General features: G+C 44.1%; 1 protein-coding gene across 6 annotated transcripts in view; it reads right to left on the bottom strand.

The window, feature by feature from the left end:
- The window catches only part of LARGE1 (LARGE xylosyl- and glucuronyltransferase 1), a 544,237-nt gene that overhangs the window by 248,985 nt on the left and 267,557 nt on the right, over window positions 1–27,695 (bottom strand). For all 6 annotated transcript variants that reach the window (XM_045062296.1, XM_045062294.1, XM_045062295.1 and 3 more), the window contains one exon: window positions 15,468–15,591. In XM_045062296.1, coding sequence (XP_044918231.1) covers window positions 15,468–15,591 — 124 coding nt within the window. The remainder of the gene's footprint in view (window positions 1–15,467; window positions 15,592–27,695) is intronic.

The following is a 27,695-nucleotide window of genomic DNA, read 5'->3' on the forward strand; positions in this document are numbered from 1 at the left end:
CGAGAGAGAGAGAGAGAGAGAGAGAGAGAGAGAGAGAGCGAGCAGGCAGCGGTGGCTCTCCTTTTCCTTCCCAACGTCCTGAGAGGAGATGCCTCCTGGATTTTGCTATGGCCTCTGTGACCAGGAGACCAAGAGAACCCCCAAGACGACGACCATCTCTCACGGAATGGCCAATCTTTGGGCTTCTTGCTATGTAAGAAAATGAATAGGTTGCTTAAGCCATATTTACTGGGGTAGTTCTTTTACTTATACCAAAAGCAATCTAATTGATAGGAGATCATGTGAAACACTGGGAACCATACTTCTGTAACTTCTCTTTGGGAACTGTCATAGTATAAAACAGTGAGTCTAGAATAGATGAACCAGTTCTACTCTGACCACATAAATAATGCAACCAAGAGTCACTGGGGCTGCTCAAGAGAGCAGGAGGCAAGTCCTTAGTGACCTGCTTCTCCATTACACTTCTTCACCTGTCCCACAAGAACATCTCAGACATGATCGAAGCAAAGAGGGTGGACTTACTAATATGCACAAAGCCCCAAGAAGTTCCAGGGTGTTCTTCCAACCAGATTCTCACCTGCGACACAGCAATGGTGGTGCCCTGACAGCCACGATTCACAGGCAGATGAGACAAACCCTACAGTGTGCGTGAACTCTCCTACCTTTGAACACGCCATCTGCTCACCACACCTGGAGAACAAGGTTTCTCCTCTGATTACTTGCTTGACGTCATTATTTTCTCTTTGTTTTTCTCCTTCTCTCCCTCCCTTCTTTCAAAAGGAAAAAAAATTTTTGAAAACTGAGCTAACTATATAAATTTTGTATAATCCAACGATGACAAAAAAGAACCAGAATCCCTGTACCCAGAGGAAAGCTATTAAATGATGCCCTGTGTGCTTCCTTTTTCAATAATTATATAACCACACAGATGGCTTTAAACTGGGGAGGGGGGGGGGGGAGTAGCTTTGTGTCTTTTTTTTTTAACTTAAAATACATCACAAGTATTTTCCCTTTTCATTGATTCAAGTAACATTCCACCTTGTTACTAAACCAATAAAAATCTCATCAAAAGAGAGATTTTGAAAAGTTTCAAATATCCCATTGTGAAAATGTACCATAATCTACATTTTCACCACTCCTGGGATTTAAGTTGTGTCTAATTTTTGCTACTATAAACAATACCATCACGAAATCCTTGGACTCCACACCTCTATTTCCTCAGGACAGAGAATTTCTGCATCCTATAGCTTGCATATAGTGCATATAAGTACTGCCACACTATTAAAAATAACACTATCCTGATGTTCATTTATAACAGAAATTTTCACAAGAGTCGGTCCAACTGGATACTTGCCAATAGTGGGTAATACATCTTTTTAAAGCTTTTCCCATTTAGATATAAAAATCTTACTTTTCTATTTCTTTGAATGCATAGCAATTCATTAGCAGTACTCCATATGTGCTGTATGTTATAACAGTACATACACCCTTTTACCATTTGTTTTTCTTATTTTGTGAATTCCTTTATTCGTATCCTTTACCCATTTTTCCATTGGTCTATTTTTCCTATTGATTTGTGAGCTCTATGTGTTATATGCTATGTGGGTTTCAAGTACCATTTTCCCAATTTATCACTTGCCATTTAAATTTGTTTCAATTGCTGACAGACATTCAGAATTTTTCCTTTTTTTTCATTTCAATTAAATCTACTAGAGTTTTCCTTTGACTATATTTTCCCCCATTTCTTTTTGGCATATACAAATTTTCCTCACTCTTGAATGAAAATTTTCATATTTTTTCTTCTAGTTTTAATGCTTCTCCAAGTCTTCAAACTATCCAAAATTTATTTTTTGTATCTGGCATTATCCTATTTGATCTTTTCCCAAATGCTCAATTTCACAATAATGCCTTTTGCTACAGAATCCATTTTTTCTCTACAGGTTGGAAATTCTTCCTTGAGCAAAGGTTGACAATTACCCTGAACATAAGAGATCACTCTTTCCTTTCATATTCACAGCTGATAGAAGTAACAGTTCCTGGGACTCCTCCCTGCTGAGTGGAGGAAAAGCCTCAGCATTCTTATTAAGACTCCTTCATTCAAACATTTACTTAGAGTCAATTACACACAAGCACTATGCTAACAGTAGAGATAGGCAGGATAAGAACAGAGGGGGTCCATCCAAGTGGACTGCACATTGTAGTTAGAAGAATCAGACTTATAACTAATATTGGGCATTGAGGGTATTTAACAAATAATCATACAAGAGAGGTGTTTAACAAATAATTATACAATGGCGAGCGTTAGGGAAAAGGAAGCAGAGGGGCATGACAACTCTGAGAACCCAAACATGAATAGGATGTTGGGCCAAGAAGAGTTTCCTTGAGATTTAGGAAACAGTCAGTGGGGAGGGAGGTGAGGAGGGAAGACCACTATTTCAGGTAACATGGTGAACTAGATGACCTCAGAGCCTTCTCAGTGAAATATATGTAGTATATATGCATATAGAATATGTATATACCATATTACATACAACGTATGCATATGAGATCCATCCCATGCATGTATATTACATGTACCTAACACACACAGTATATACTAAAATGTATATTCTACATATACAACTAAAATACACCTATGTAAGGGACGGCATTTTACAGCGTTATGTTCTAGGAATCAAAACCCAGACACATTATCAGGCTGAAGGGCTCCAATCCTGTTTCCACCCCCTTCTAGACCACAGGTCTTGGCCAAATGGTCTCTAGTTTCAGGTTCCTCATCTGCACAATGGGATCCTAACAGCACTAATCTTAAAGAGTGGTTGTGATCACTAAAAAAGCTAACCCACATTAAATACTTAGTACTGTATCTGGTACAGAAGTACCACATAAATGGCGGCTACTATTGCTATTTTATTACCATTTTCCATGTGCATTGTTCTATCCCATCTTATTGTTTAGCTTATTAATATTTTCTCCACTCATTACCACACTTGCCAGAGGACTGCCATTTCCTACACACAGAACCAGCTTTCAAACATTTAATCCTAGCTTTCTGTTTTTCATTTTCCTTATTTCACAGACTTCTGCTATTAACTTTATTTTCCTTCTGCTTTCCTTAGGTCCACACCATTGTTCTTGTTCAAATTATCGAGTGGAATGTGAGGTTCATTTATCATCATCTTTGTGTTTGAATAATGAAGGCACTGAAGGCTATTAAAACATCTCCAATGACAGCTTTGAGCACACTCCATAAGCTTTACTGTGAAATATTCCTCTTTTGTGGTTTTCAAAATAGGCTATAATTTTTAGTTTTATTTCCTTTTGGATTAAATAAGCATTTAGAAAAATTCTTTACCTTCCCCTAATTTCCAGGTATTTGGAGCCCCCCCAACTAAAAGTTTGTGATATGTACGACTAATTCATTGCAGTCAAAACTGGGACCTATATAATCTTTATGGTTCAGAATTTAATGAGGTTTTCTTATGCTCTCAATTTATGTAATTTTTTTCACAAACACACAAAAATCCATTTCTATTCCATTTTATGGATATAAGCTTTGATATCTACTCATAATGATTATACTCTTAAAACTGCCTTTGTCATTAACAATATGATTTGCCTTGTTAGTGGCTGAAACTCTCCCGATATATCCTATATTTCTATCAGTTTTTGCTTTGTTTATTAGAAAGCTTTCTACTTGGAAAACAGCTTGGCTATTATCTCCTCTTATGGATATCACACTTGTCAACTTAAAATTACTAATTTCAATTAAATATACTTTATATTTGAGATGGTCTGAATTAACATATTCGTACCCTATTTTTCTTCGTATGTCTGAGACATCCTAATATAAATTTTATTTTTAAATTTTATGATTTATTTTACGTATGTTTCTTTAAGATTGTAAGCATACGGTTAAGATACTGCTATCTAATCAAGCATCTGAGTTTTTCTCCAATGACAGAAGTTTCATGCTTGTATATTTGTTGGTTTTGCTTCTGGAACAGTATTCTTGTGCATCATTTTTCAGCTTTGAGAAAAAATTTACATGCGTTATAATCACCCCTTTGAAATGAAAAACTCAACAAGTGTATACAATTCTATCACCCTCTCCCTGTGTCCCCTCAGCCCCTTTTCAGGTGATCCTGAAAAGATCCTACTCTTTGGCTCCTCGTAACTTCTGTCTTGCTTTCGAGAATTTTGTACGAATGCAGTCATATAACGTGTAGTCTTTTGTGTCTGTTTTTTTTTTCACGCAGCATACGACTTTTGAGATTTACTCATATTGCCATATATATCATATTCAATGCCGAGTAACATTCCATTAAATGGATAGATCACAACTGTTTCCTCTGGCTAATGGACATGTGTGTTCTATGAATAAAGCTGCCGTGAATAATCACAGACAAATTTTTGTGTGCACACGTTTTTATTTCTCTTGCATCAATACCCAGGAGTGGTACTGGTGGGTTGTAACATACGCCTCATGGCTCACGAAACTGACAAACTGTTTTACCAAGTGGATGTACCACGTTACACGTCAGCCAAGTGCAACAGTTTCCGTTGTTCCGCATTCTCACCAACACTTTGTACTGTCAGTCTTTTTAATCTTAGCCACTACAGGGGGTGTGATGTGGTATCCTGTGATGACCTTAATTTGCATTTCCCTGGTGACTAAGGATGCTGAGCATTTTTTAGGGATTTGCTGGCTATCCCTGTCTTCTTCAGTGATGTCTCTTAAAATATGCTGCCCGTTTTTAAATTGGGTCATTTGTCTTCTTGTTACTGTGGTATGAGTTCTCTACTTATTCCAGATACACATCTTTCATCAGACACATGCTTTGCAAATTTTCTCTCCAAGTCTGTGGCTTGTCATCTTCTTATTAATGTCTCGGAACAAAAAAACTATCAGTTTAGATGAACTGCAATTTATCAATATTTTTTTCTTTTAGTTTGCACTTTTTTTCAGATTCCACTTAAGAAATCTTTGCCTAGTCTAAGGTCTCTAAGATTTTCTCCTCCGTTTTTTTCCTACCACCAATTCTATTGTTTTTAGTTCCTATCTTTATTTTTTTTTATTTTTTTTTTATTTTTTTTCAATGATTATTTATTTTTGGGACAGAGAAAGACAGAGCATGAACGGGGGAGGGGCAGAGAGAGAGGGAGACACAGAATCGGAAACAGGCTCCAGGCTCCGAGCCATCAGCCCAGAGCCTGACGAGGGGCTCGAACTCCTGGACCGCGAGATCGTGACCTGGCTGAAGTCGGACGCTTAACCGACTGAGCCACCCAGGCGCCCCTAGTTCCTATCTTTAACTGTAAGATTCATTTCAAGTTAATTTTTGTATATGGTATGAAGAGGGTCAAGGTTCATTTTTTCCGCATACGGATATCTAATGCTCAGCATCATTATTATTTTTTTCTGCTCCCTACCTACAAAGTCTTTATATAGACTTCGTTTCACTTGCAATATTCACCTCCAACAACTCAGTTTTAATTCTATTTATAACTTTACCAGTGGTCACCTTTGATTTTTTTCAGAAACATCTTGTCTTTCCTCCATGATCAGAGAGAAGGGTTACAAAATACCACCGGAGTTATACAAAACACAAGACACTTAGCAGCTTTGAGTCCAACAGCACCTCCCAACCTGTTTTAAAATGACTGATCAGACTTCAGTATTCAGTACAACATCATTTACAACAGCCAAGACACGGATGCAACCTAAGTGTCCACTGATGGGTGAGGAGAAAAAGAGTATCGTTCGGCCATAAAAAATAAGATCTTACTATCTGGCAACATGGATGGCCCCTGAGGGGATTATGATAAGTAAAATGAGTAAGACAGAGAAAAACAATTAGATATAATCTCCCTTACATGGGAATCTTTTTTTTTTTTAATTTTTTTTTAACGTTTATTTATTTTTTTGAGACAGAGAGACAGAGCATGAACGGGGGAGGGTCAGAGAGGGAGACACAGAATCTGAAACAGGCTCCAGGCTCTGAGCTGTCAGCACAGAGTCCGGTGCGGGGCTCGAATTCACGGACTGTGAGATCATGACCTGAGCCGAAGTCGACGGCTTAACCGACTGAGCCACCCAGGTGCCCCTACATGGGAATCTTAAAACAAAAACAAACAAACAAAAAGAAATCCAAACCAAAAACAAAACAAACAAAAACAACCCAAGCTCATAGATCCAGAGAAGATAGACGATAGACGGTTGCCAGAGGTGGGAGGTGTGGGGCGGGCAACACAGGCCCAAGAGGGAACAACAACCAAACGAACTGGTTATTTGTGTGTGTGTTTTAAAGAACAACTTCAGGCATTTGCAGTCATCTTTGCAACTGACTTAAAACAATTATTTACAGATCATTCCATGTGTAACTTCTTTCAGTACACACTGCCTGCCCCTTTAGAATGAGATCTCTTCATTCCCGAATATTCATTTTGATGACTGTTTTGGTTGGCTGGCAAATTACTGATGACACTTCCTCCAGAAGTACAGAGTGGTGTGTATTTTGTGAGCTGTTGCACTGAATATCGTTTTTCTGTTGTCTTTATATGTGAGCAAACATGGCTGGTGTTCTGAGGTCTCTCTGTCTTTCTAGCTCAAAAAGTGTGGTAGACATTTTATTAAGAACATTTATTACCCCAGCAAAAAGGCTTATGTAGAACTTTTACTCTTCAGAGATGTGTTTCTCTCTACCCCTTGCCCTGGAGTTACGGTGGAGACTCCGAAACCAGGTTTTGCTGCTTCTCCACAGCTACCGGTTGTACGTGGCCATTGAGCCCTTGAAATGCAGCCTGTCCTGGTTGAGATGTGTGAAACACACATCGACTGTTGAAGATCGTATGGAAAAAAGTACATGAAATATCTCATTAGTAATTTTTAAAATACTGATGTTGAAATGGTAATATTTTGGATATAGAGGATTAAGTAAAATGTTACTATTAAAATCCCTTTCACTTGGTTTCATTTTGCCCTTGGAAATATGACCAGCGGAAAACTTGAAATTATACCTATGATTTGTCGTTGTATTTCTATCAGACAGCACTGCTCAAGAGCCAGATTCCAGTCGCATTCTGGCTCACAATGCTGAGTAATTTCAACAAGTCTCTTTCAGAAGATTCCATTTCCTCACCTGGAAATGGGTGAAAATAATTATACGAACCTCAAGGCTTACTGTGGGGATAAAATAATAATATGTGTGTAAAACTACTGTGTTGGCACATAATCAATTCTTATTAATGAGAGCTATTATTATTCTCAAAGGAAGGATTTTTTTGTATTTTTTGTAATCCTTATGACTCATAATGTTTCTAGGGTGTCCCCTGATGTGGCCAGCTTGTTGCTGATTTTGCCTGAATTGTAGGGGCTTTTTTTGATCTGTGTGCATAGAATTCTTCTCCCTTCTTGAGAATTTTTCTTGGATTTCATCATCCTATGGATGGACCACCCATCACCACCCTTGCCTTGAAGTTCCTGGAGTTCCTAATTTGCATTAACTTTTCATCACGCAGTCTCAGGGTAACATGTCAAAAAATACACCTCATCTGAAACACTGAGGGTCTAACATTTCACTCCCCAAGTCCAGCCTTTTATTCTTTCAAAACATTTGGAAGAAGAGTCATGTTCTCACTGGGAAAATGTCTTAACTTCCTAATTCTCAGTTCACTCTGCCCATTCCTGTGACTCGTCAAATAGCTCTGGTTTTATTTTGGTTTGTTTTGGTTTGGTTTGGGGCCAGCTTATATTCCAAAATCCGTCGCTGTCACCACATTGTGGAATCTCTGATGTTGCTTTTTAACTCAAGCTGTGGATAGGTACAATTTTTCAGTACTAGGGAAGAGCACTGTATTCAAAGCCAAAGAAGTAGATTCTGGCATCAGTTCTGCCTTCGATTATTCCTTTGGTAAATTCCTTATTAACACAAGAAAACATGTGCTGTTTCCACAGCATGGGATTCTTGAGGACACAGTAGAATAAGGCACAAGAAAGCATTTCCTTCTTTATCAGGGGGAATGGATTACAAAGGAGAAGAGGACAGCAGTGAAAACGGGAAGGGATCGACACTCATGATGGGGAAAAGGTAGGCAAAGGGACACTTAGTTACTTTGAATGTGTTTAGGTCTGAGCCCAGGCCAATTACAGCTCCTGACGGGGCATGTCACCTACATAGATCTGACACAACTGTTGTATTCTGAAGGACCACAGAGAATGGTGGACAAGACAGAGACAAAAGTCAGCACATTCAAGGAAGGCAACAACTTGGAAACCATGTATTACACAAAAATGTCACAAGGTATATTTAAGTGACAAAAGCGTTTGCCTTTGTGCTGGTGTTTGTGGAGTACTGCAGAGAGAACTTTAGATAACCGCACCCTGCTGTCCGGTGGGAGACAAACTTACATTGTTCTTCTCACGGGGGGTGGATAAACTGCTACCTACACTTCCCTACCTGTTTCCTAGGAAGATGTGCTTCCAGATGATGGACATTTTCACTTAGGAGGCACTCATGCAAACTGGAAATCATAGGGTTTCAGGGTTAGAAAGAAGCCCAATAAAAATAGCTACTGTTTTGAGATAGATGAGGCCCAGGGTTGGGCGGGGGGGGGGGGGGGGGGGGGGGGGGTGGTGGTTAAGAATTGTCCAGGATCTCACATGTGATTCTTCCTAACACAGTCTCTTCCCCAAACTGAGTCTGGACATTTGGGCTGTGGAACCTGGGATGCAGTTCGAAGGGACAGCACTCGGCAATAGTTGAACTTCACGTGCAGTCTCCAAATACCCCCATGGGGCTGGAGCAGGTTCCAGTTAGACTCTGCCTGCAGAGCAAAGACAGACATGCTGGGATGTATCTCATGGAGGATATGATCTGCTCTAAGATGCCCTGCAGAAGAGTAAGGAATGAAGTAAGGTATGTGTGGTCTTTGGGATTGTCTTCGTGGCTTCTGTAATAATATGGCAATACCCAGAGTAACATACATTGGTTAACTGTCTTTTAAGATTGTTACCTCTAGCTCCCCTTTACTGGTGAAGATTAAATGCAGGAAATGAGGTCTCGTAACGGAAAGCACAGTGCTTGGCACATTGTGGGCACTCAAAAATTCTATGTTTTCCCTTTCCCTTTCATATATTTGAAAATGGCTATGATTAACCTCTTAAATCTGTTCTTGTTCCTTCTCTCTCTTTGAGTCTCATGTTATATAGGAGGGCTGGCAGAGGTTAAATCTTATGTTCAGGTATGGAAAAGTTACCATTTTCCCATTCTCTTTATTGTCTTGCTTGGGCCCTGGATTATTCATGTGGTTTGTGAATATAAGGGTTGGTTCTGTAAGGCCAGCGATGGACCTCTGGCCTTTGTGTAGCAAAGGTGAGATCACAGGATGGACGTGGATGATTGAAATGCATCTGAAAATGTATTTAGAATGCTAGTCTTTGGCTTTTAAATATTACACATGGAAAAGTGTAAGCAACCAACAAATTATAGTCTGCGTTAGAAAAGAATCTTTCTGTGTGAGTTGTACAATTCACTTTATACACAGGCAAATATTTCTTTAAATAATGGGGTGTCCTAATGAGTGGGGCCTGTCCCCTTCTGAGAATCATAGAATCTTAATTAGGAAGGAACTTGGCATTCATCGGGCATAACCTTCCACTTTCTTCTGTAATATTCTATATAAATGGTCATTAATCTTCTGCTTTTGAATACTTCCAGAGATAAGAGACCATTACCTCCCAAAGGAACTTGTTCCATATTTAGAAACTCTATTAGAAATATTCGCCTTGTGCTGTACTGAAATCTTTTATCTTTTTGATTCCCTCATTGGTCCTGAGCATTAATAAAGACCAAATGCAAGTGTGTATATCATTGTCTGTTAACTCATGTGCCTGCCCCACTAGACTGTGAGAACCAAGAGGGTAAGGCCTGTAACTTTTATCTCTGTGCCCAGCTTTTCGGACAAAACCTGGTCAAAAGTGGCTCCAAGAAAAGCATGGATTCCATGCTTTGGGGCAACAGAGCAAGTCAACCAGCTGTTTGGAGACTGGCAGATCTCCTATGTAGGAAGCTGATTGTTAAGAGTCAGCCATCAATATTTTCTGTAACCATCATCCTGAATCCCACTTCATAATCTTTCTGATGTTGGTAACAAGCAGGCATCAGGCCTAAGAGAAAAGGAGATAAACCATGACCCTTGACTGGACAGGTGAATCATGAAACAGTCCCTACCCCAGAAGCTTCTCGTTGCTAGCTCAGGATCATCCTCACTCCAGTTGATGGCACGGGGGCGACTTTCTGGGCAAGTGGGGCAAGATCAAAGCTGGTACGTAGGCAAGGTCTTCTCTGAAAACTGACAAGATATGTATTGCTGATTTAAGGCAAACCGTCCAAGGTAGTGACTACTTCGTTTAGAAAATAATCCTTGGGTGCAAGTGATAGGGCTGCCCCAAACCTCAGCGGCATCATTGGTGGGGTGTCTTTTTATCCTCAGCAGGAAGCTCCAGTCCCAATAGGCCTTTTTTTTTTTTTTTTAAAGGTTTTATTTACTTTTGAGAGAGACACAGAGCATGAGCAGGGGAGGGGCAAAGAGAGAGGGAGACACAGAATCTGAAGCAGGCTCCAGGCTCTGAGCTGTCAGCACAGAGTCCGATGCGGGGCTCGAACACACGAACTGCGAAATCATGACTTGAGCCAGAGTCAGATGCTCAACCGACTGAGCCACCCGGGTGCCCCCCCACCCACCCCAGTAGGTCTTTAACAGAGGGGTCATGCTTAACATTTGTTCTTCAGGAATAACCAGAAAAAAAAACCTCCACTGACAGCTTAGAGGACCCTTGTGCAGACACAGTAACAGGGTCCCAGCTTAAAAGTTGGCTACAGAGAAGGAAATTCAACACCGGGGAGCACAGGTTTTGGAATCAGGTAGTTCTGAGTTTTAATTCTGGCTCTGCCATGTATGAGGTGCATACATGACTTGGGGTTAACCTCCCTAAGCCTCAGGTTCCTAGTCTGCATAGTGGGGGTAATAATAGCACCTGTTCCACAGAGTTCTGAGCATTCTATGAAAGTACCACACAAAACACAAGAAACAAAGTGTCCCATCAATAACACCTGTCACACTGCAGGCTATGGGGTCCAGAGGCACCGAAAGCAAGAATTCTGTGTTCAAGTGCAACCCAACAGTGGCAATTTCATTCCGCAGCGGCTGCAGCCCATGCCTCTCTCCTCCTTTTCGGATCTGCTCCACCTCTGTGTCTACTGAATTATACAATCCCGTATCTCATCTCATTTCATTTGGAAAGGGAAAAGTTAAACAGCAGCCTTGGCATTCATTAGATGCCTGATCTTAGGCAAATACTCCTCAACTCCGTGCTTCAATTTATAAATTATCTGTGAGATGGAGGTAATAAAACTCAGTCCACCCCACAGGGCTGTTGCAAGGAGTGAGTGACGGCATGCCGCCATCTACAAAGCTCTACACAAAAATAAGCACCCCCCCTCCCCCCCAGCCTCCTGCTCCTCTCTCCTCTGTTGAAAGGAGCTGCATGTCTTGAGTGGAGATCGGGGCACAAAGACGCACTCAGTCCTGGTAGCCTGTTGACATGGGGACTTGGAGGCTGGAAATGAATGGGCCCTGTAAACATCAGGAAGACCAATGAGCATTTCACAGGCCACAGAGACAAGCAAGCTGAGTGATCACTATTTGCAAATCTACACTAATTGGTCATTACTGAGAGAAGCATACCAGTCCACTGCGAATTTCCCACAGTTCATTTTTAATCATGCACCAATCCCTCATAAATTTCCTCTTCCCTCTTAGTCCATTCTCCGGCACTAACGGATATAATAAGGGGCCCGCAGGAGTATTTCTGAGAAATGCCATTTCCAACAGCTGTACAAAGCGATTTCTCGGCACCAGATCGGGAAGGCCATCGTGTGCGTCTGCTGAGGGTGCCATCTGACACGCTTTCTGAACGCAACTACAGAACACAGCACACGTCCCTTCCCTTCCTATTCTTCCCCCTTTGCTAACATCAGGTAATGGATGGTGTTTTAATGCATTCATGGAAAGACACTCACCTGTCCCCAGGGATGCTCTTGGGACTTTACACGGGGTTGCACAGATGGAGCTGCCTTATTTATGCCACTGCAGGGTCACTGGTAGACAAATTTCTGGCGGCCCGCCCGTGGCCCAAGGCACAACGGGCCTCACGAATGTGGTGAGCCCTGACAGTGATAAAGAAGCCCCTTTCTAATGGCTTTATTACTCTTGGGAACCAGCACTGAGCTTATTGTACATCATCATTTTGCAAATATTTTCATAGGCCAGGCATCACACTAGGCACTGAAGACAGCAGGGTGATGAGAAGCAGACGTGATCTCGGCGCTTTGGAGCCAACTCTGTGGGGAAGAGGACATTTACCAGCTTACTACACAAAGGCAGGAAAGAGCACACAGGGATGAGTTTACTGAAGAAATGTAGGAGACCCTATGAGAACCTATAACAAAGGAACTCCTATGAGATTATGAAGGCAGGGAAGATTTCTCAATGTAAATGTAGCTTAAGCAAAAGAACACGGAATTAACCAGCAATGGGAAAGAGGAGGCAGGCTGGGGGACAGAGGTTAACAGACAGAAAAATAACCAGTGCAGCGGCCCCCTGGTGGGAGGGAACCAGCAGAGCAGACGTGATGATCTAATGGAGGGAGGCAGGAGCTAGAAAGCCCAAGGAGATGAGATGCCACTCAGGACTGTGGTCTTGATCTTAGGAGCACGGGGAAACCATGGAAGGTTTTATCCACAGGAAAGGGGATGGCATGGTTGGGCATGCCGTTGGAAAATCCAACTCACGCTACTGATGGAGAATACATTTGGGGGAGGCGGAGTGAGCAGAGCAGAGGGGAAAAGACTAGTCTGGACAGAGACTGCGGTTGTGTTAGGGAGAGGTCACAAGAGCTCAGAGTGGGATGGTGGCAGGGGAGACGGGAGACCAGCTAGGATGTGGAGTGGACAGACACACGGTGAGGAAGAGAGGCTGTCAAAGACGAACTCTTGGTTCTGGGGGTGCAGCTAAGCAGACAGATAATGGTGCTACAGCCAAGAGATGCTCAGGCTGCAGGGAGTAGGCAGATCATGGTTGAGAGTTTGCAGAGCTGGATTATGCATAAATCATTATTACTGTGATCATCAATTATGGCCAAACTATGTGTACAAAATGGTTTCACACCCACTGTCCTTACAGGATTCGGACAAGAGTCTCATGGGATACAGGATGGTGGGAGATGGGTGCTAACTGGTAGGGGGATAAAATGCAGGTGTTCAGGACCTTGCACAGTGTAGCTGGGAGCAAAGGTCACACTAGAGGACAGGACACTGAAGACAGCATCCTTTGGAACACATCAGATTGTTTTTGTTTTTTGTTTTTATTCCTATTTTTTAAGCCATGGAACCACCAATTCAAATGGATAAAAATCCAGTATATAAAGTAATAAACAGCAGGTCCACCTTGATTAAAGTGGTCATGGGAGAGTCAGAGCACCAACCCTCCTTCCCCCATCTCGTTCAAGACCTCAGGGAAGCCCTGCGTCCCCAGGAGATTATAGCCCTTGCTATACTCCTTGCCTTACTCCTTCAGTTTCCCAATGGTCCACAGGTTTCCTAACAGGCCATATAATCCAGAGTATTTTAATCCTATGTTGCCTTGGCTGCAAAGGGGAGTGTATGGGGCATTTTCAAGAACTTGCACTTCAGGCACTGCTGGACCTTCATAGGAATTATCTTGTTCAGGGTCTGACTTGGTGGCCGGCCCTGATCGAGCCAGGGCTCAGAACCCAAATCAGATGGTTCTTCAATGGCAAGTGAGGATATGAACCTGGGGTTTTGTTCATCTACTTTTGTGTTTTCTTAAAGAGTAGGGTGTACAGGCTTACAAGGGACATGGCACAGGATAGTCCCAAAAAGGAGAACGAAGAAGGAGGCAGGAGCATCCGTGAGAGCCAGGCGCTGTGCCTCCCCTCCCGCTGCTTTTCCCCACTGTGTTGGCGCTTAGACCCTGGGAGACAGAGAGGCTTGCTTTCACCTTAATTAGTGCAGCAATTTGCTAAATTCTGTTTTTCCCTTTTAAGAGTGTTAATCAATTTTAGCTCAGAATAGTTTGGAATGGCACACAAATTACCACGACAATCCCCAAATGCTAAATTCTGAACATCTCGATCAACCTCAGAGCCTGAAATATGGGAAAATCAGAAACTCCGGCCGGCATCTCTGTGATCTATTTAAAATGTTATGGCTCCAAAATGAAAAGATAATGGCTTTATGAGGTTTGGAACAAGCAATTTGCTCGAATCTGCCTCATGCCTAGGTGTTTAGTCCTTCCCAAGGTGACTGGAGATAGAACATCAACATATTTCTGCAAAGTTACATGTTCCTCTAACAACAGCAATTTGTTAAATCCACAAGCATTACAGGGTACCAACTGTGCACTAGAAATTAGAAAGGAGTAAGACGTGCTCCCCGCCCCCTCCCCCATTAAGAAGGTTCTAAACTAAAGCGGTAGACAGATGCGTGAATAGAGAACATCTTCCTATTTTCTAGAGAGGTCAGGGAAGGTCCTCGGAGGAGGTGCCAATGCCGCAGCGTCCTGCAGGGTGAGGAGGAGTTGTGAAAAGGCAGGTGCAAGGGCAGGCCAGATAGAAGGAACACCATCAGCAAAGGCTCCAACACAGGAGAGCCAGCAGGGACCAGAGGTGGTTTCTTAGAGAGGAGTATGGGACTAGAAGAACAGTCAAGAGCCAGAAGCAGGACTTCTTAATGAGACCGTGAATCTCAGTCCTGATGCAACAACGTGGCACAACATGGATTCTAAACAAGGAAATGGCATGACCAAATGAGTCTCGTCTGGTGAAACCCTCCAGTCCAACACAGTCTGGGCTATTTATTCAGCATAATCTTTTAAAGCACATTGACACATATTCTCTTGCTTTTGCCTATTAATTATCCAATTGAGGTTGATATTATAATCACCTTTTCACTGATGAGAAACAGACAAAGCAAAGGTCTACGTTATTTGCTTTCTATCTTATGACCAGTAAATGACAACATACGAATTACAACCTGGGCCCATCTGACTCTGAGTTCAGCACTGACCTCACTGGGGAGCAGAATTCTCTAGAATGGCCACCACGGACTTCTTTCAGATGTATACCAGGCCAATGGCCTCCACCTCTAAGGAAAGCCCTGGTGGCCAGAACCGCACAGACCAACATGGATTCTGTGCTGAGGACATGGTTGCTCTAATACTTTCCGCAGTCAAATCTGATGCAGGTGGCAAACAACCTTAATTATACTCTGGATGTTTCCAGTTGAAAGCTGAGATTTCCTCCACTGCCAGTCTGCCGAACCACAACCAGGAAAAGCTTCCAGCATGAGGAGCTGAGGGGGCCACCTCTCCCCTCCCGCCTGTACCTTGAGCTCGTCCGCATTGTAGAAGTCTACACGTACGGCGGGCACCATCCACGTCTGGAAGAGCGTCGCCAGGATCTGCTCTGCGATGGAGTCGGCGATGAGGTGGAAGTGGAGAGGGTTCCGTCTGTAGGAAGTGGGGAGAAGACAGGTCAGCAGGGAGAGTTCCAGCCATAGAATCACATGCTTACCAATTTCACATCAGCTGTGAAAGTCAGTCAGGCACGTTACCAACCCAGCGCTAAAAAGGAGAGAAGGCATCTCACGCAACCTCAGGATTTCAGAGAGGGTAAAATCATTGGTAACGCTCCATCCAAGCCAACCACCATACCTGTTATTAGCATATTTGTGTTTCCAGAAATCTTAAGCATCTGTAACAATTTGGTCAAACGGTATCTGCATGGGTTTCAGAAGCACATGGACAGAGAAGGGTCTCTGGACTGGCTGAATGCAACTGGGAAGATTCTGAGTTCTGTTTTCTGCTTGCTCCTCTCTAAAAGGAACCTAGGCATCCAAGATGGCATCACCGGGGGCTCCCATCACTGAATGTCAGCTTACCCTCATTTAACATTCCTACAGCTTTTCTTTGTTCCACCTCCATCAACCAGCCATTACTGAGGCAGTACCCAAAATACAAACTAGCATTACACATGGGAAAAGCTTCCGGAGTCAACCAGAAATGGGTTCAAGTCCCAACTGTGGTATTTATTAGTGGGGATTCTGAGCATGTCACTTCTATTTCTTCACTGCTGCTGCTTCATTCTGTAAAACGTTGAGAAACATCTCCTTATCGGGCTACTGTGTCGATAAGTATAATATATGATGCATATCAATAATAAACACAGATAGGACAATAAATAGCAGATATGTTCTCTTGAGAAAGCACCAGGCACAAAGCCATAGTTCAATCCAGGAGGACTACTCTCATAAATACTATCGAGCTAGTAAAAACAGCAGCATAAATTGTAACACCATGCATGAGCACCTTTGGGAAATCTAAAGATGAGAATGACCTGGTCCCCGTGACTTCAAGGAGCTCATAGTCTTTAGAGGGACAGGGGATCCACAATTAAATAGAAACACAAGGTGGAACATAATGTTGGTAATAACCACAATAGAACACAATGTTCTATGGGAGTAAAGAAAAAGAAGGGCTAATTCTGACTGGCTCAGGAGTACAAGGAAGAGTTGGGGGAGCAATACCTCAAAAGATAAAGGGGTTTGAAAGGAAGCAAAGGGAGAGGGGGACACAATCCAAGGAGAGTAACAGGAGACTATGGCCAGAGCCGAGGGGCATGCCAGGAGTATGTGGGGACAAGCAGTTAGCTGGGACCCAAGGGTCAGAGCAAAGGAAGACAAAGTGCAGGAAGCAGTGCAGTGAACGCCCAGTTAAAGAGTCCAGACTTCATCAGTGAGGCGTGGTAGCAACATGACTGATTTCAGCTCTTGGCCCCCCGTGCAGCCTCTCCCCAGCCCTGCTCTAGACCCTCCCTCAGATTCCCATGCTTCCATGCTGTCTTCACCTAGGCCTTTGTATATTTGGTTTGCTCTGTAAGAAACCTTCTTGCATTTGCTCCTTTGATAACTACTTATTGAGCACCTACTACTTAGCGGGAGATGAGCAGGATGCTGGGGACAAGGTAAGACACACCATCGCTGCTGTTGGAAATCTCATGGTCTGGCCCTCTCCTCTCCCACCATTCACGCTGCCCAGTCAGCATCTATCTCTTATCCAGCCTTCAGTTCTGAGGTCTACCACCATTTTCTCCTAGAGTCCTTCCCTGACTACCCATGACTGGGTCAGGGGCCTTCCCAACGAAAAGCCATCTTAGTGCCATGTACCCACCCTTAGGTTTTGATCACCTGTTTACCTGTCTAGATCCTCACATGACTGTGAGCTTAGGGAGGTCAAGGATTGGGCCAGTCACGTTCAAGTGGATCACCTTATGATGTAGCTCTGTGCATGGAATGTAGGAAGAGTTCAATAAATGAACTGAATGGATGGATGGGTGATGGAAAGTGGACAGATAAGGGGAACCAAGGTGGACACATCATTTGGAAGACGGGACTAGGTGAATGTGAAATGAGGATCGGAGTAGGACTGAGTCTGGGGAAGAACAACAAGGGAGCTGAATCTAGAGGGATTTTAGGAAAAGAGATCTTAGATATGGGGGGAAATGGAGAAAAAGAAGCAGAAGGGGACACTGAGGTTCCTGGGTTGGTGGTGGTATCTCCAGGACAGGGGATAGGAGAAGAAAGGTATATTGGAGGAAGATGATGGGTTTGGGATTGGAGGCACCAAGTTTAAGATGAGGGTGGTAAAGCCAGATGGAGCTGAATGGATGAGTCTGGACCCAAAGGCAATTATTATCCAAGGCAAACCCACCATCTACATAACAGGTGCTCAAGGGTGACAAACTGAATAAATGAATACAAGACCCAATCAGCACTGCAGAATTTCTCCACGGGGACCCATTGCCTGAAAAGTGCAAATTTGCCCATAAACTACCTATAGTCAAGGGGAAGGGGCACACCTGCCCTACAACATTCCCTGGAAGCCCTAAGAAGCTTCCCCATAAAAAGCTACCAGGTGGCCCGAGGGAGGACTGGTGCCAGTGGCGGGGGCGTGTTTATCAGCCAGTGACTTGCCTGAAGGCTAAGTGAGAGGCAGCTCATCAGAGTCACTGGGAAGACACATGGGTCCATTTAGCCCTCAGTGTTGGCACGGCCACCCCCCCCCCACCCACAGGAGCCACAACGGAGACTTATGCATCCAGAATGGATAAAGGTAAGCCTTTGTAACTGTCAGTTTACATTTGTATCCACAATAGAGGAAAGGCATAATTTTCGACACCGAATGGCAATACCAAACAGACCAACCTACATATATTCGTTCCAACACGATCACGCTGTCCACACGTCTGTATCTCCATGTGCAGCTTGCTCTCCAGGGAATACTCGCCCCTACTTAGAGGTCCCACGAATTCCTGTTCATCCTTCAAACTTCCCTTTTTAAGTCATTTCCTCCATGACACCTCCTATAAGCCCTCCCTTGTCCTTTTTCCTGCTAACTTGGCATCTCATACGAAAAACATGACTACCATTCCTAGCACGGCACTACGATACTTACTCAAACATGTGGCTCCTTGTCTCTACTACGAGGCCCCCAAGGACAGAAACCATGTTTTCACCTCCATCTCCAGTGCCCTGCAGAAAGCCTGGCACATAACAGGGGCTCAACAAACACTTGTGCAACAGGAAAAGAAAGCCAACGTCCCTCCTTCTAGGCCACCATTAACTTTACCGTAAGAATGGTAACAACAGTCAATGGCAGTCTACATCAATGCTTCAGAGCTGGGGGCTCTGCTCCAGAATGTCTGCAGTGGAGCCCTGGCTGCACGAACTGCTAACTGAAGGCCCAGAAGCACATCACTTCATCTTTCTAGGCATCAATCTATTCATCTCCAAATCAAGAATGGTAATGGTAAGTAAACAATACCGCACTGTGCAGACTAAGTGACATAATGTATATAATTTTTTTAATGTTTATTTATTTTTGAGACAGAGAGAGAGAGAGAGAGAGAGAGAGGGAGAGAGAGAGGGAGAAGGAGAGAGAATGAGTGGGGGAGGGGCAGAGAGAGGGAAATGAAGAATCCGCAGCAAGCTCCAGGCTCTGAGCTATCAGCACAGAGCCTGACACGGGGTTCAAACTCATGAACCACAAGATCGTGACCTGAGCTGAAGTCAGATGCTTAACTGACTGAGTCACCCACGTGACCCAGCATAATGTATATATAAGGTGTTTAGCAAAGTGCCTGGTGTGTAAGATTTCAACGTATGTTAACCCCTGGTATGGTCTGAATGTTGGTGCCCTGCCTGCTCAAATTCCTATGTCAAACCCTAGCCCCTGAGGTGAAGGTGTCAAGACGTGGGGCCTTCGGGCCCTACTCCCAAAGCAGGTGAGGGTAGAGCCCCACTGAAAGGGACTAGCGCCCTTAGAAAAGAGGCCCCAGAGAGCTCCCCCTCTCCTTCCATCATAGGATGCAGACAGAAGTCAGCAACCTGTAACCGAAAAGCAGGAAGGCAGGCTCCCCCCAGAGCCAGACCACGCTGGTGCCTGGCCCTGGATTCCCAGCCTCCAGGACTGAGAGGAATCAACATCTGTTGTCTATGAGCCCTACCCCGTCTGTGCTATTTTGTTCTAACACCCTGAGTGGATGGGGCCACCATTACCAGTGTTAACTCGGGGAACTTATTTTCTCTACTGCTTTACATCACTTTTCGAATGAAGTAATTTCAATTAGTTCCTCCATCCATAAACCCCAAAATGAGTTGAATGAATAAACACACAACAAAGAGCTGTCAAGCAGTAAGTACAAGCAAGGCATAACAGGGATTTAGGTGACTCAGGAACTGGAACTCTCCTCTCTTCGGGAAGCTATCAGGCTGGCAGAAACAGAGACAGAGAGGACACAGATAACTAAATAAACATTGGAACACGGGTGGGCCAGAACACGGGGCTACCTCACACAACTGCTAAGTTTGGGAACTGTACACCTCCCGGGGAGACATCTGAACGGACAGTAAGTGAAGGGTACCCTTAGAGTTGGGTGGTGAGCAACTGTGCAACTGTACGGGATGGCTCTGCAAGGAGACACAGAAAAGCTACAGGAGTGGAAGAGGCTACTTCTCCATGGTGGAGAATCTAGGATGTTTGCGTGGACTGCGTGGCTGTTAAACCAGACATTCAGGTAAGAAAAGATGGGAGGATGAAGGCGTTCTGCAGGGGTGACAGAATCAGGAAAGGGACAGAGGCAGGGAAGTACACAGCATGTCTATGACGGAACAACAGTTTTATCTGGGTTGACCACACTGCTGCATTTGGTGGACACCTCCTGCATGCCAGGAATAGGGAGGATGAAAAGAAAAAATGAAAGTCCTAACGGAAGGCTGAGCCAGCGTGTGTGACCTCTTAAGATCCATGACTTTCATTCTCTAAGAGAAAGAGACCCAGACAAGACTTGGGTGCCGAGCAGGAAGGAGATCAAAGCTGTAATTCGGGACGTTAATCTGGCAACAGAGCAGAGGATGCGCCAGCATGGAATAGAGCAATAGGTCCACGGAGGGCACGGAGAGCGCTTGTGTGAGGCCTCCCCTTACAAGCTCTCACTCTGGTCTGTTGCAAGTTATCTCCCCAGAATGAAGAATCAATCCAGAGAGACACTTGGCTCATCTTTAGGGCAAAACTAGCTGTTTGCTTGGCCAAAGGGGTCTATGTGCCTCATTAGAAGACTATGAAAATGTTTAATCAGAAGGCACACCGGGGTCCCCAGTCCAGGGGACCATGGAGGACCTGGCATTTTGCTGACGATCTCCGCAATCCAACACAGCTCACCAGCAGCTTGGTCTCACTCCCTGGAGGCAGAATGCCTGGAAAGGCTCTACTGAGCTCCGCCTTCCACGCCACCGTGAGAATGTGGGTCCTGTCAACCGCACCTCTCGGCAGCCACAGGACAAGCATGTGAAAACACTGCCCAGACCACTTTGTTTCAAGTTTCTGTGTAAACCAGAATGTTTCCCTTGAGCTTTAATCTATAAATCCAACCATCCACTAGACGGTCCCACCTTCATGCCCACAGACCACTCAGAATCAAGATGGCTTAATTACAACCCTCCTAATACCAGGTTACGAGTTTTGCAGACTGTTTAGTACCCGTCTTCCCTCAAGAATGTAAGCTCCATGTGGACAGACATTTGGCTGTGATCCATGGTGCAGCCTAGCTCTCAGAATGACACCGGGCATATTAAATAGGGGCCTCTAATACATGTCTGTCTTCTGGGATTCCCTGCCGGGGCTAAAGGCACATCATTCAACATGGGAGTACTGCTTGGGCTCCTTCCCGGCCCATCTCCCACACCCCCTATCAATTCCATGCCCTGAGAGGCAGCTCAGCCCAGTGGTCAGGAGCCAGATCTCTACAGCCAAATTGCCTGGCTGCTTCTTATCATGGTTTGTCACAAAGTAATGATATGAAGTTGAGCAAGCCACTTAGTCTTAGAGTCTCAGCTTCTCAGGTTGTTATTATCAGATTGACTTAAAATGTATGAAGCACTTAGAACAGTGACCCACAAGGAGTAAGGACTTAACACACATTAGCATTTATTAGCCTGTCTGCTCTTTGGTGAGATCTCATCAATATATTCACCCCTTCTCTCATAGGGTCTCTGTGCTGGTTCCTTCCAACAGATCCTCTGTCCTGTAAGCCCTCAACTCCCTCCAAAATGATCACACAACCCCCTGCTCACTGTACGATGAGTCGCGTCCAGCCTCCTGCTTGGAGCTAGCAGGACCTTTGATAATCTCACCCTGTCCACCTCTCCAAGCTCACGTCTTCCTACTCCCTGCTCAAACCTGCATTCCAATCATTCTCTTGCCCAGACCTGCATGTGACCAATTCCTCTCCCTCTTCAGGAATAAAGAGTGACCTGCTCAGGGAGGCCCTTCATGGCCATTCCCTCCAAAGTGCCCCCTCCCTCCCCTATGGCTCTCCACCACATTGCTTCTTCCTAGCACTTCCTTTTATTTTTATTGTTTAAAAATTTTTTTTAATGTTTTATTTTTGAGAGACAGAGAGACAAAGTATGAGCAGGGGATGGGCAGGGAGAGAGGGTGACACAGAATCCCAAGCATGTTCCATGCTCTGAGCTGTCAGCACAGAGCCCGATGTGGGGCTCGAACTCACAAACTGTGAGATCACAACCTGAACTGAAGTAGGATGCCTAACCGACTGAGCCACCCAAGCGCCCCATCTTTCTAGCACTGCTTAGCACTGGAAATCTCTACATTCATCTTCAGGTCTACCTCCTGCCCACCAGTAGAATGTGAGCTGTGTAGGGTGGAGTTTCGCTATTTCACAACATACCGCCCTCATTTTCTCTCTCTACAAACCCAGTGCTAAGCAAGTGCCTAGTTGTGGGTACAGATTAATCACATTTTCCTGCAGGCTTGTGTGCTTGCTGTCTCTCTTCCTTAACCACGTTCATGTTCCCTCCCTACCTGCACTTCTAGCCTTTTGTGGTCAAGTTTCAGCACCACTGCTCCGGGGAAGCTATTCCACTAGATCAGATGCCCTTCTTTGTGCTTCTCATGGACGCCGGGGCTCAAAACACATGTGACCGCAATAATCTACTGACACTCACTTCTCTGTTTCCTGCTAGATGGAGTCTAGGCACTGGGATTGTATTTTGTGAATAATCTTATCCTCAGAGTTTCAATAGCCCCTTGTAGATGTAACATCCAGTACCTGTTTATTGAAAGAATAAATAAACAGACAATAATTACCAAAGAGATCCAAATGTTCTCACAGTTTGACACAGTTACCTGGATGTTACAAGTAGAGGCACTTACAAGAAAATGATGGAGTAAATCTTTTAGCACTGGGTTATAGAATGGTTTCTTTTTCTTTTTTTAATTTTGTTTTCATGTTTATTTATTTATTTTGAATTTTTTTATGTATTTATGTATTTATTTATTTATTTAATTTTTTAATTTTTTTTTTCAACGTTTATTTATTTTTGGGACAGAGAGAGACAGAGCATGAATGGGGGAGGGGCAGAGAGAGAGGGAGACACAGAATCGGAAACAGGCTCCAGGCTCCGAGCCATCAGCCCAGAGCCCGACGCGGGGCTCGAACTCAGACTGCAAGATCGTGACCTGGCTGAAGTCGGACGCTTAACCGACTGCGCCACCCAGGCGCCCCATGTTTTTATTTATTTTTGAGACAGAGAGAGACAGAGCATGAGCAGGAGAGGAGCAGAGAGAGAGGGAGACACAGAATCTGAAGCAGGCTCCAGGCTCTGAACTCTCAGCACAGAGCCCAATGCAGGGCTTGAACTCACAAACTGTGAGATCATGACCTGAGCCGAAGTTGGATGTGCATTCGACTGAGCCACCCAGGCGCCCGTCATGTTTATTTATTTATTTTGAGAGACAGAGACAGAGCACAAGCAGGGGAGGGGCAGTGAGAGAGGGAGAGAGAGAGAGAATCCCGAGCAGGATTGGATTGGGGCTCAATCTCACAAATCACAAGATCTTGACCTGAGCCAAAATCAAGAGCTGGATGCTTAACAGACTGAGCCACCGAGGCGTTCCAGGGAATGGCTTCTTTGACACAAAATCCAAAGCACAATCAACAAAAGAAAAAATGAACTGGTTTTCGTCAGAATTTAAAACATCTGTGTTTCAAAGGACACCATCAAGAAACTAGAAAAGATAATCTCAGAATGGGAGTAAAAATTTGCAAAGCTTTGCAAAGGTCCTTTGCAAAGGACCTGTAGTCATAATATATAAAGATCTTTTACAACTCAAACACTAAGCAAGCTGATCAAAAACTGAGTGAAGGATCTGAACAGCTATTTCTCACAGAGGAGATATGATGGCCAACGAGCACAAGGAAAGATACTCCACATCGTCAGTCACCAGGAGATGGCAATCAAAACCACAAAATACCAGTTCACAGCCACTAACATGGCTCAAACAATAATAATGAAAAAAAAAGGACAATAACAAGCGTCGGTGAGGATGTGGGGAGACTGGAACCCTTATTTGTTAGTAGAGAGATGGTGTTAGTGAGAGATGGTGTAGCTGCTTTGGACACAGGTTCTTGGAGTTTCTCTAAAAATTAAGCATAAAAAGTTACCGCCGCTGAGCTCCACAGCAGCCCTACTCCTAGTTATACACAAAACCCGTGTTCACACAAAAGCTTGCACACAAACCTTTGTAGTAGCATTATCTGTAACAGTCACGAAGCAGAAACAACCTTGATGGCTACCAAGTGATGAACGGACAAACAAAACGTGCTCGAGCCACGCAGTGGAATGTTACTGGCAATGAAGTGCAATAAAGCACAGACACAGGCCACAACACGGATGGAAACATGATGCCAAGGGAAACAAGCCACTCACGAAAGACTAAATAGTAGAAGGTCCCATTTCTACAAAATGTCCAGAACAAACACATCCACGGGAACAGAAAGACAAGTGGCCGCTGGGGGATGGAAGAAGGGGAAACAGGGCAAGACTCTGCATGGGTACAAGGGCTTCTGAGGGTATAGAAATGGTCTAATATTAGGAAGCAGCGATGGATGGACAACTCTGAATATTCAAAGCCAACAAGCAGGCTGTACAGATTTAAGGAGTGAACGCTACAGTATCTGAATCAAATCCCAATATTATTCATTTGCTTGTGATGGGATGTGACCTGTAGGTTTGGGGGAGGAAAGTAGACCGGGTCTGCTTGGCGGTCTCTGGCTTCCTTCCTCAGGGAGCCGTGTTGTACAACAAAGGGTCCGCCACATGGGGAAGGCCAGCCTCTGGGAAACTCAACTGGTCGGGACAAAAAAGAGCCCAATTGTGCCCACATTTGAAAGAACATCCCACAGCCCAGAGCAAACTGCAATAAAGGTGGCATTTCAATCTCCAGGTGTGACTTCTGAGTCTTACTTTACTTTCAGCTCCTAGCTCAGGAAGGCGTGAATTCGTTGTGTGTATGTGTGTATGTTTAATGTTTATTTTTGAGAGACACAGAGACGGAGCACACACGGGGGAGGGGCAGAGAGAGACACACACAGAATCTGAAGCAGGCTCCAGGCTCTGAGCTGTCAGCACAGAGCCCGACGCGGGGCTCGAACCCATGAACCAGGAGATCATGATCTGAGCCCAAGTGGGACACTTAACCGACTGAGCCACCCGGGTGCCCCAAGGAATAGTTTTAATGATATGGCGCCTTCAAATTCCAAAATCAGCCAAAGGCCGAGAGCCTGCCACCTATTCTCTTTTGTTCAGTGGGAGATTAGCAAGAGTTAGACAGATGTTAATGACATATTCACACCAACAGAACTTTACCAAGGGAAGGATAAGCACTTATCCAGAATTTCTTACTATTCACACGCACGCACACACACACACACACACACACACACACACACACACACACAATTTCCTCGATAGATGATTGTTATTTAATTTTATTTCTGTAAAACATCAAAAACAGCCTTTTATACCAGTCGCCAATTATATATGCATTTGGGGAGCATTGCTTTGAGCCCATGAGAAAAGGCTTCTATGTGAACAGGCCAGAATATCTTAATATAGAATGGGTCCCATGTAGCTTGCCGGGGCCTGAACGACACAGACATTAAGTCTGGTCTATATTCAGACCAGATCACGCTTTGACAACAAAGAAAGAAGCAAGTGCATGTTTTATCTTCAGCAGAGCCTGCGGACTTCGCTTATAATGAGCAATGCTCCTGCCGCCTCTGATTTCCTTAACTGCTCCCCTGGTCCAGGTTGGGATGCCGTAAATATGGTAATACAAAGAGCAAAGATGATTAAACCCCAGCTTTCTCCCTGCCTTTCCTTTCTTATCTTGTCAGGAATGTGCCACAGCCCCTACAAGGCAATCTAGGGTCTGCTTTTTATTAAAATACACAGGGACATCTGAGCTGAAATAATCCTTAATTATTAAGTTTACAATGGAATGGCAATTTTTAGAAAAAGAAAGAGCCTGTGACAGCGGCTCCAATGCTCAGTGAATCTGTTACACTTGGAGATTTAATACAACTCATTGCAGAAAAACACAGCCGCCAGAATGAGGGTTTCTCGGTGTGCGTTCCCAGTTAGAAGGAAGAGAGGTAGCACTGATCGTGTGGGAGGGTTCAAGGGCAAGTCAGCATCACATCAGAAGAGCTCTCCGTGGGAGAAATACAGAGCAACTTTCCAAAAACAAACAAACAAAAAGGCCTCATGGATTCCAGGCTTTGGCACAACCAAGGTTAGAATCCCAGGAGCATCATTTACTCACCTGTGACCTTGAACAAGCTATTTAACCTCTGTGAGCCCCAGTTTCCTCATCCATTTGTGGGGGCAGTGGCATCTACCGTACCGGGTTGGGATGAAGGTCAAATACAATGGCCTATGTGATGCCTGGTATCTGAACTACACATATCACTTTTCTTTGGCTTTACATGTACGTGCATGACCAAATAGCATAGGTATCCTACCTGTTCAAAGATATCACATGACCATAGCACTTTCTCTTTTCCCTAGGTTTACTGAGGTCGAGTTGACAAAAACTGTATATATTTAAGGTATACATTAAATATATTACGAACATTTAAGGTGATGTTTTTACATATGTGTGGAATGTGAAATAATCACCACAATCAAGCTAATTAAGTTAACTATCACCTCACAGTTACCACTTCCTTTCCTCCGTGCTTTTTTCTTAAGTTTTACAAGAACACTAATGTCCAAGCCTTTAAAACCACTATTTATTTTATACTCATCACCTCAAAAATACATACTTCAGTGGAGGGATGAAGGGGTGATTACAGAGATCATAGTAGCAATAACAATGTCCACAAGGTCACCCAAAATGATGATTAAAAACAGAAAGAATAGGGGCGCCTGGGTGGCGCAGTAGGTTAAGCGTCCGACTTCAGCCAGGTCACGATCTCGCGGTCCGTGAGTTCGAGCCCCGCATCAGGCTCTGGGCTGATGGCTGGCTCAGAGCCTGGAGCCTGTTTCCGATTCTGTCTCCCTCTCTCTCTGCCCCTCCCCCGTTCATGCTCTGTCTCTCTCTGTCCCAAAAATAAATAGACGTTGAAAAAAAAAAATTAAAAAAAAAAAAAAACAGAAAGAATAATGATATTCAAAATAGTAACCCCCACCCCACCCCACCCCCCTGCCACCCCCAGTTGAGGGCTCAGACTCTGAAGCTAGACTGACTGGGTACCAACCCATATCTGAGCATCCTGCGACTCTGAGCTAGGACTTAACATGAATTCTCAGCTTCCTCATCTCTAAAAGGGGGTGATAATAGTACCCACCTCCTGGAGTCACAGGAGCATTAAATGCATTAATATCTGAAAAACACTTAGAGCAGAGCCTGATATAGAGTGAGAACTACATTTATATTTGTTCAATAAACAGAATACAGGGGTGCCTGAGTGGCTCAGTGGTTAAGTGCCCATCTCTGGATTTCAGCTCAAGTCATGATCCCAGTGTCGTGAGATCGAGCCCCATGCCGGGCTCCATCTGAGCTTAGGGTTCTCCCTCTCTCCTGTTCTGTCCCTCTCCCCAGCTCCCATGCGCGCGCGCTCTCTCTCTCTCTCTCTCTCTCTCTGTCTCTCAAAAAAAAAAAAATACAGAAATGTTTCATATAGATTATCT

The sequence above is a fragment of the Felis catus genome, chromosome B4, assembly GCF_018350175.1.
Source record: "Felis catus isolate Fca126 chromosome B4, F.catus_Fca126_mat1.0, whole genome shotgun sequence".
NCBI lineage: Eukaryota > Metazoa > Chordata > Mammalia > Carnivora > Felidae > Felis > Felis catus.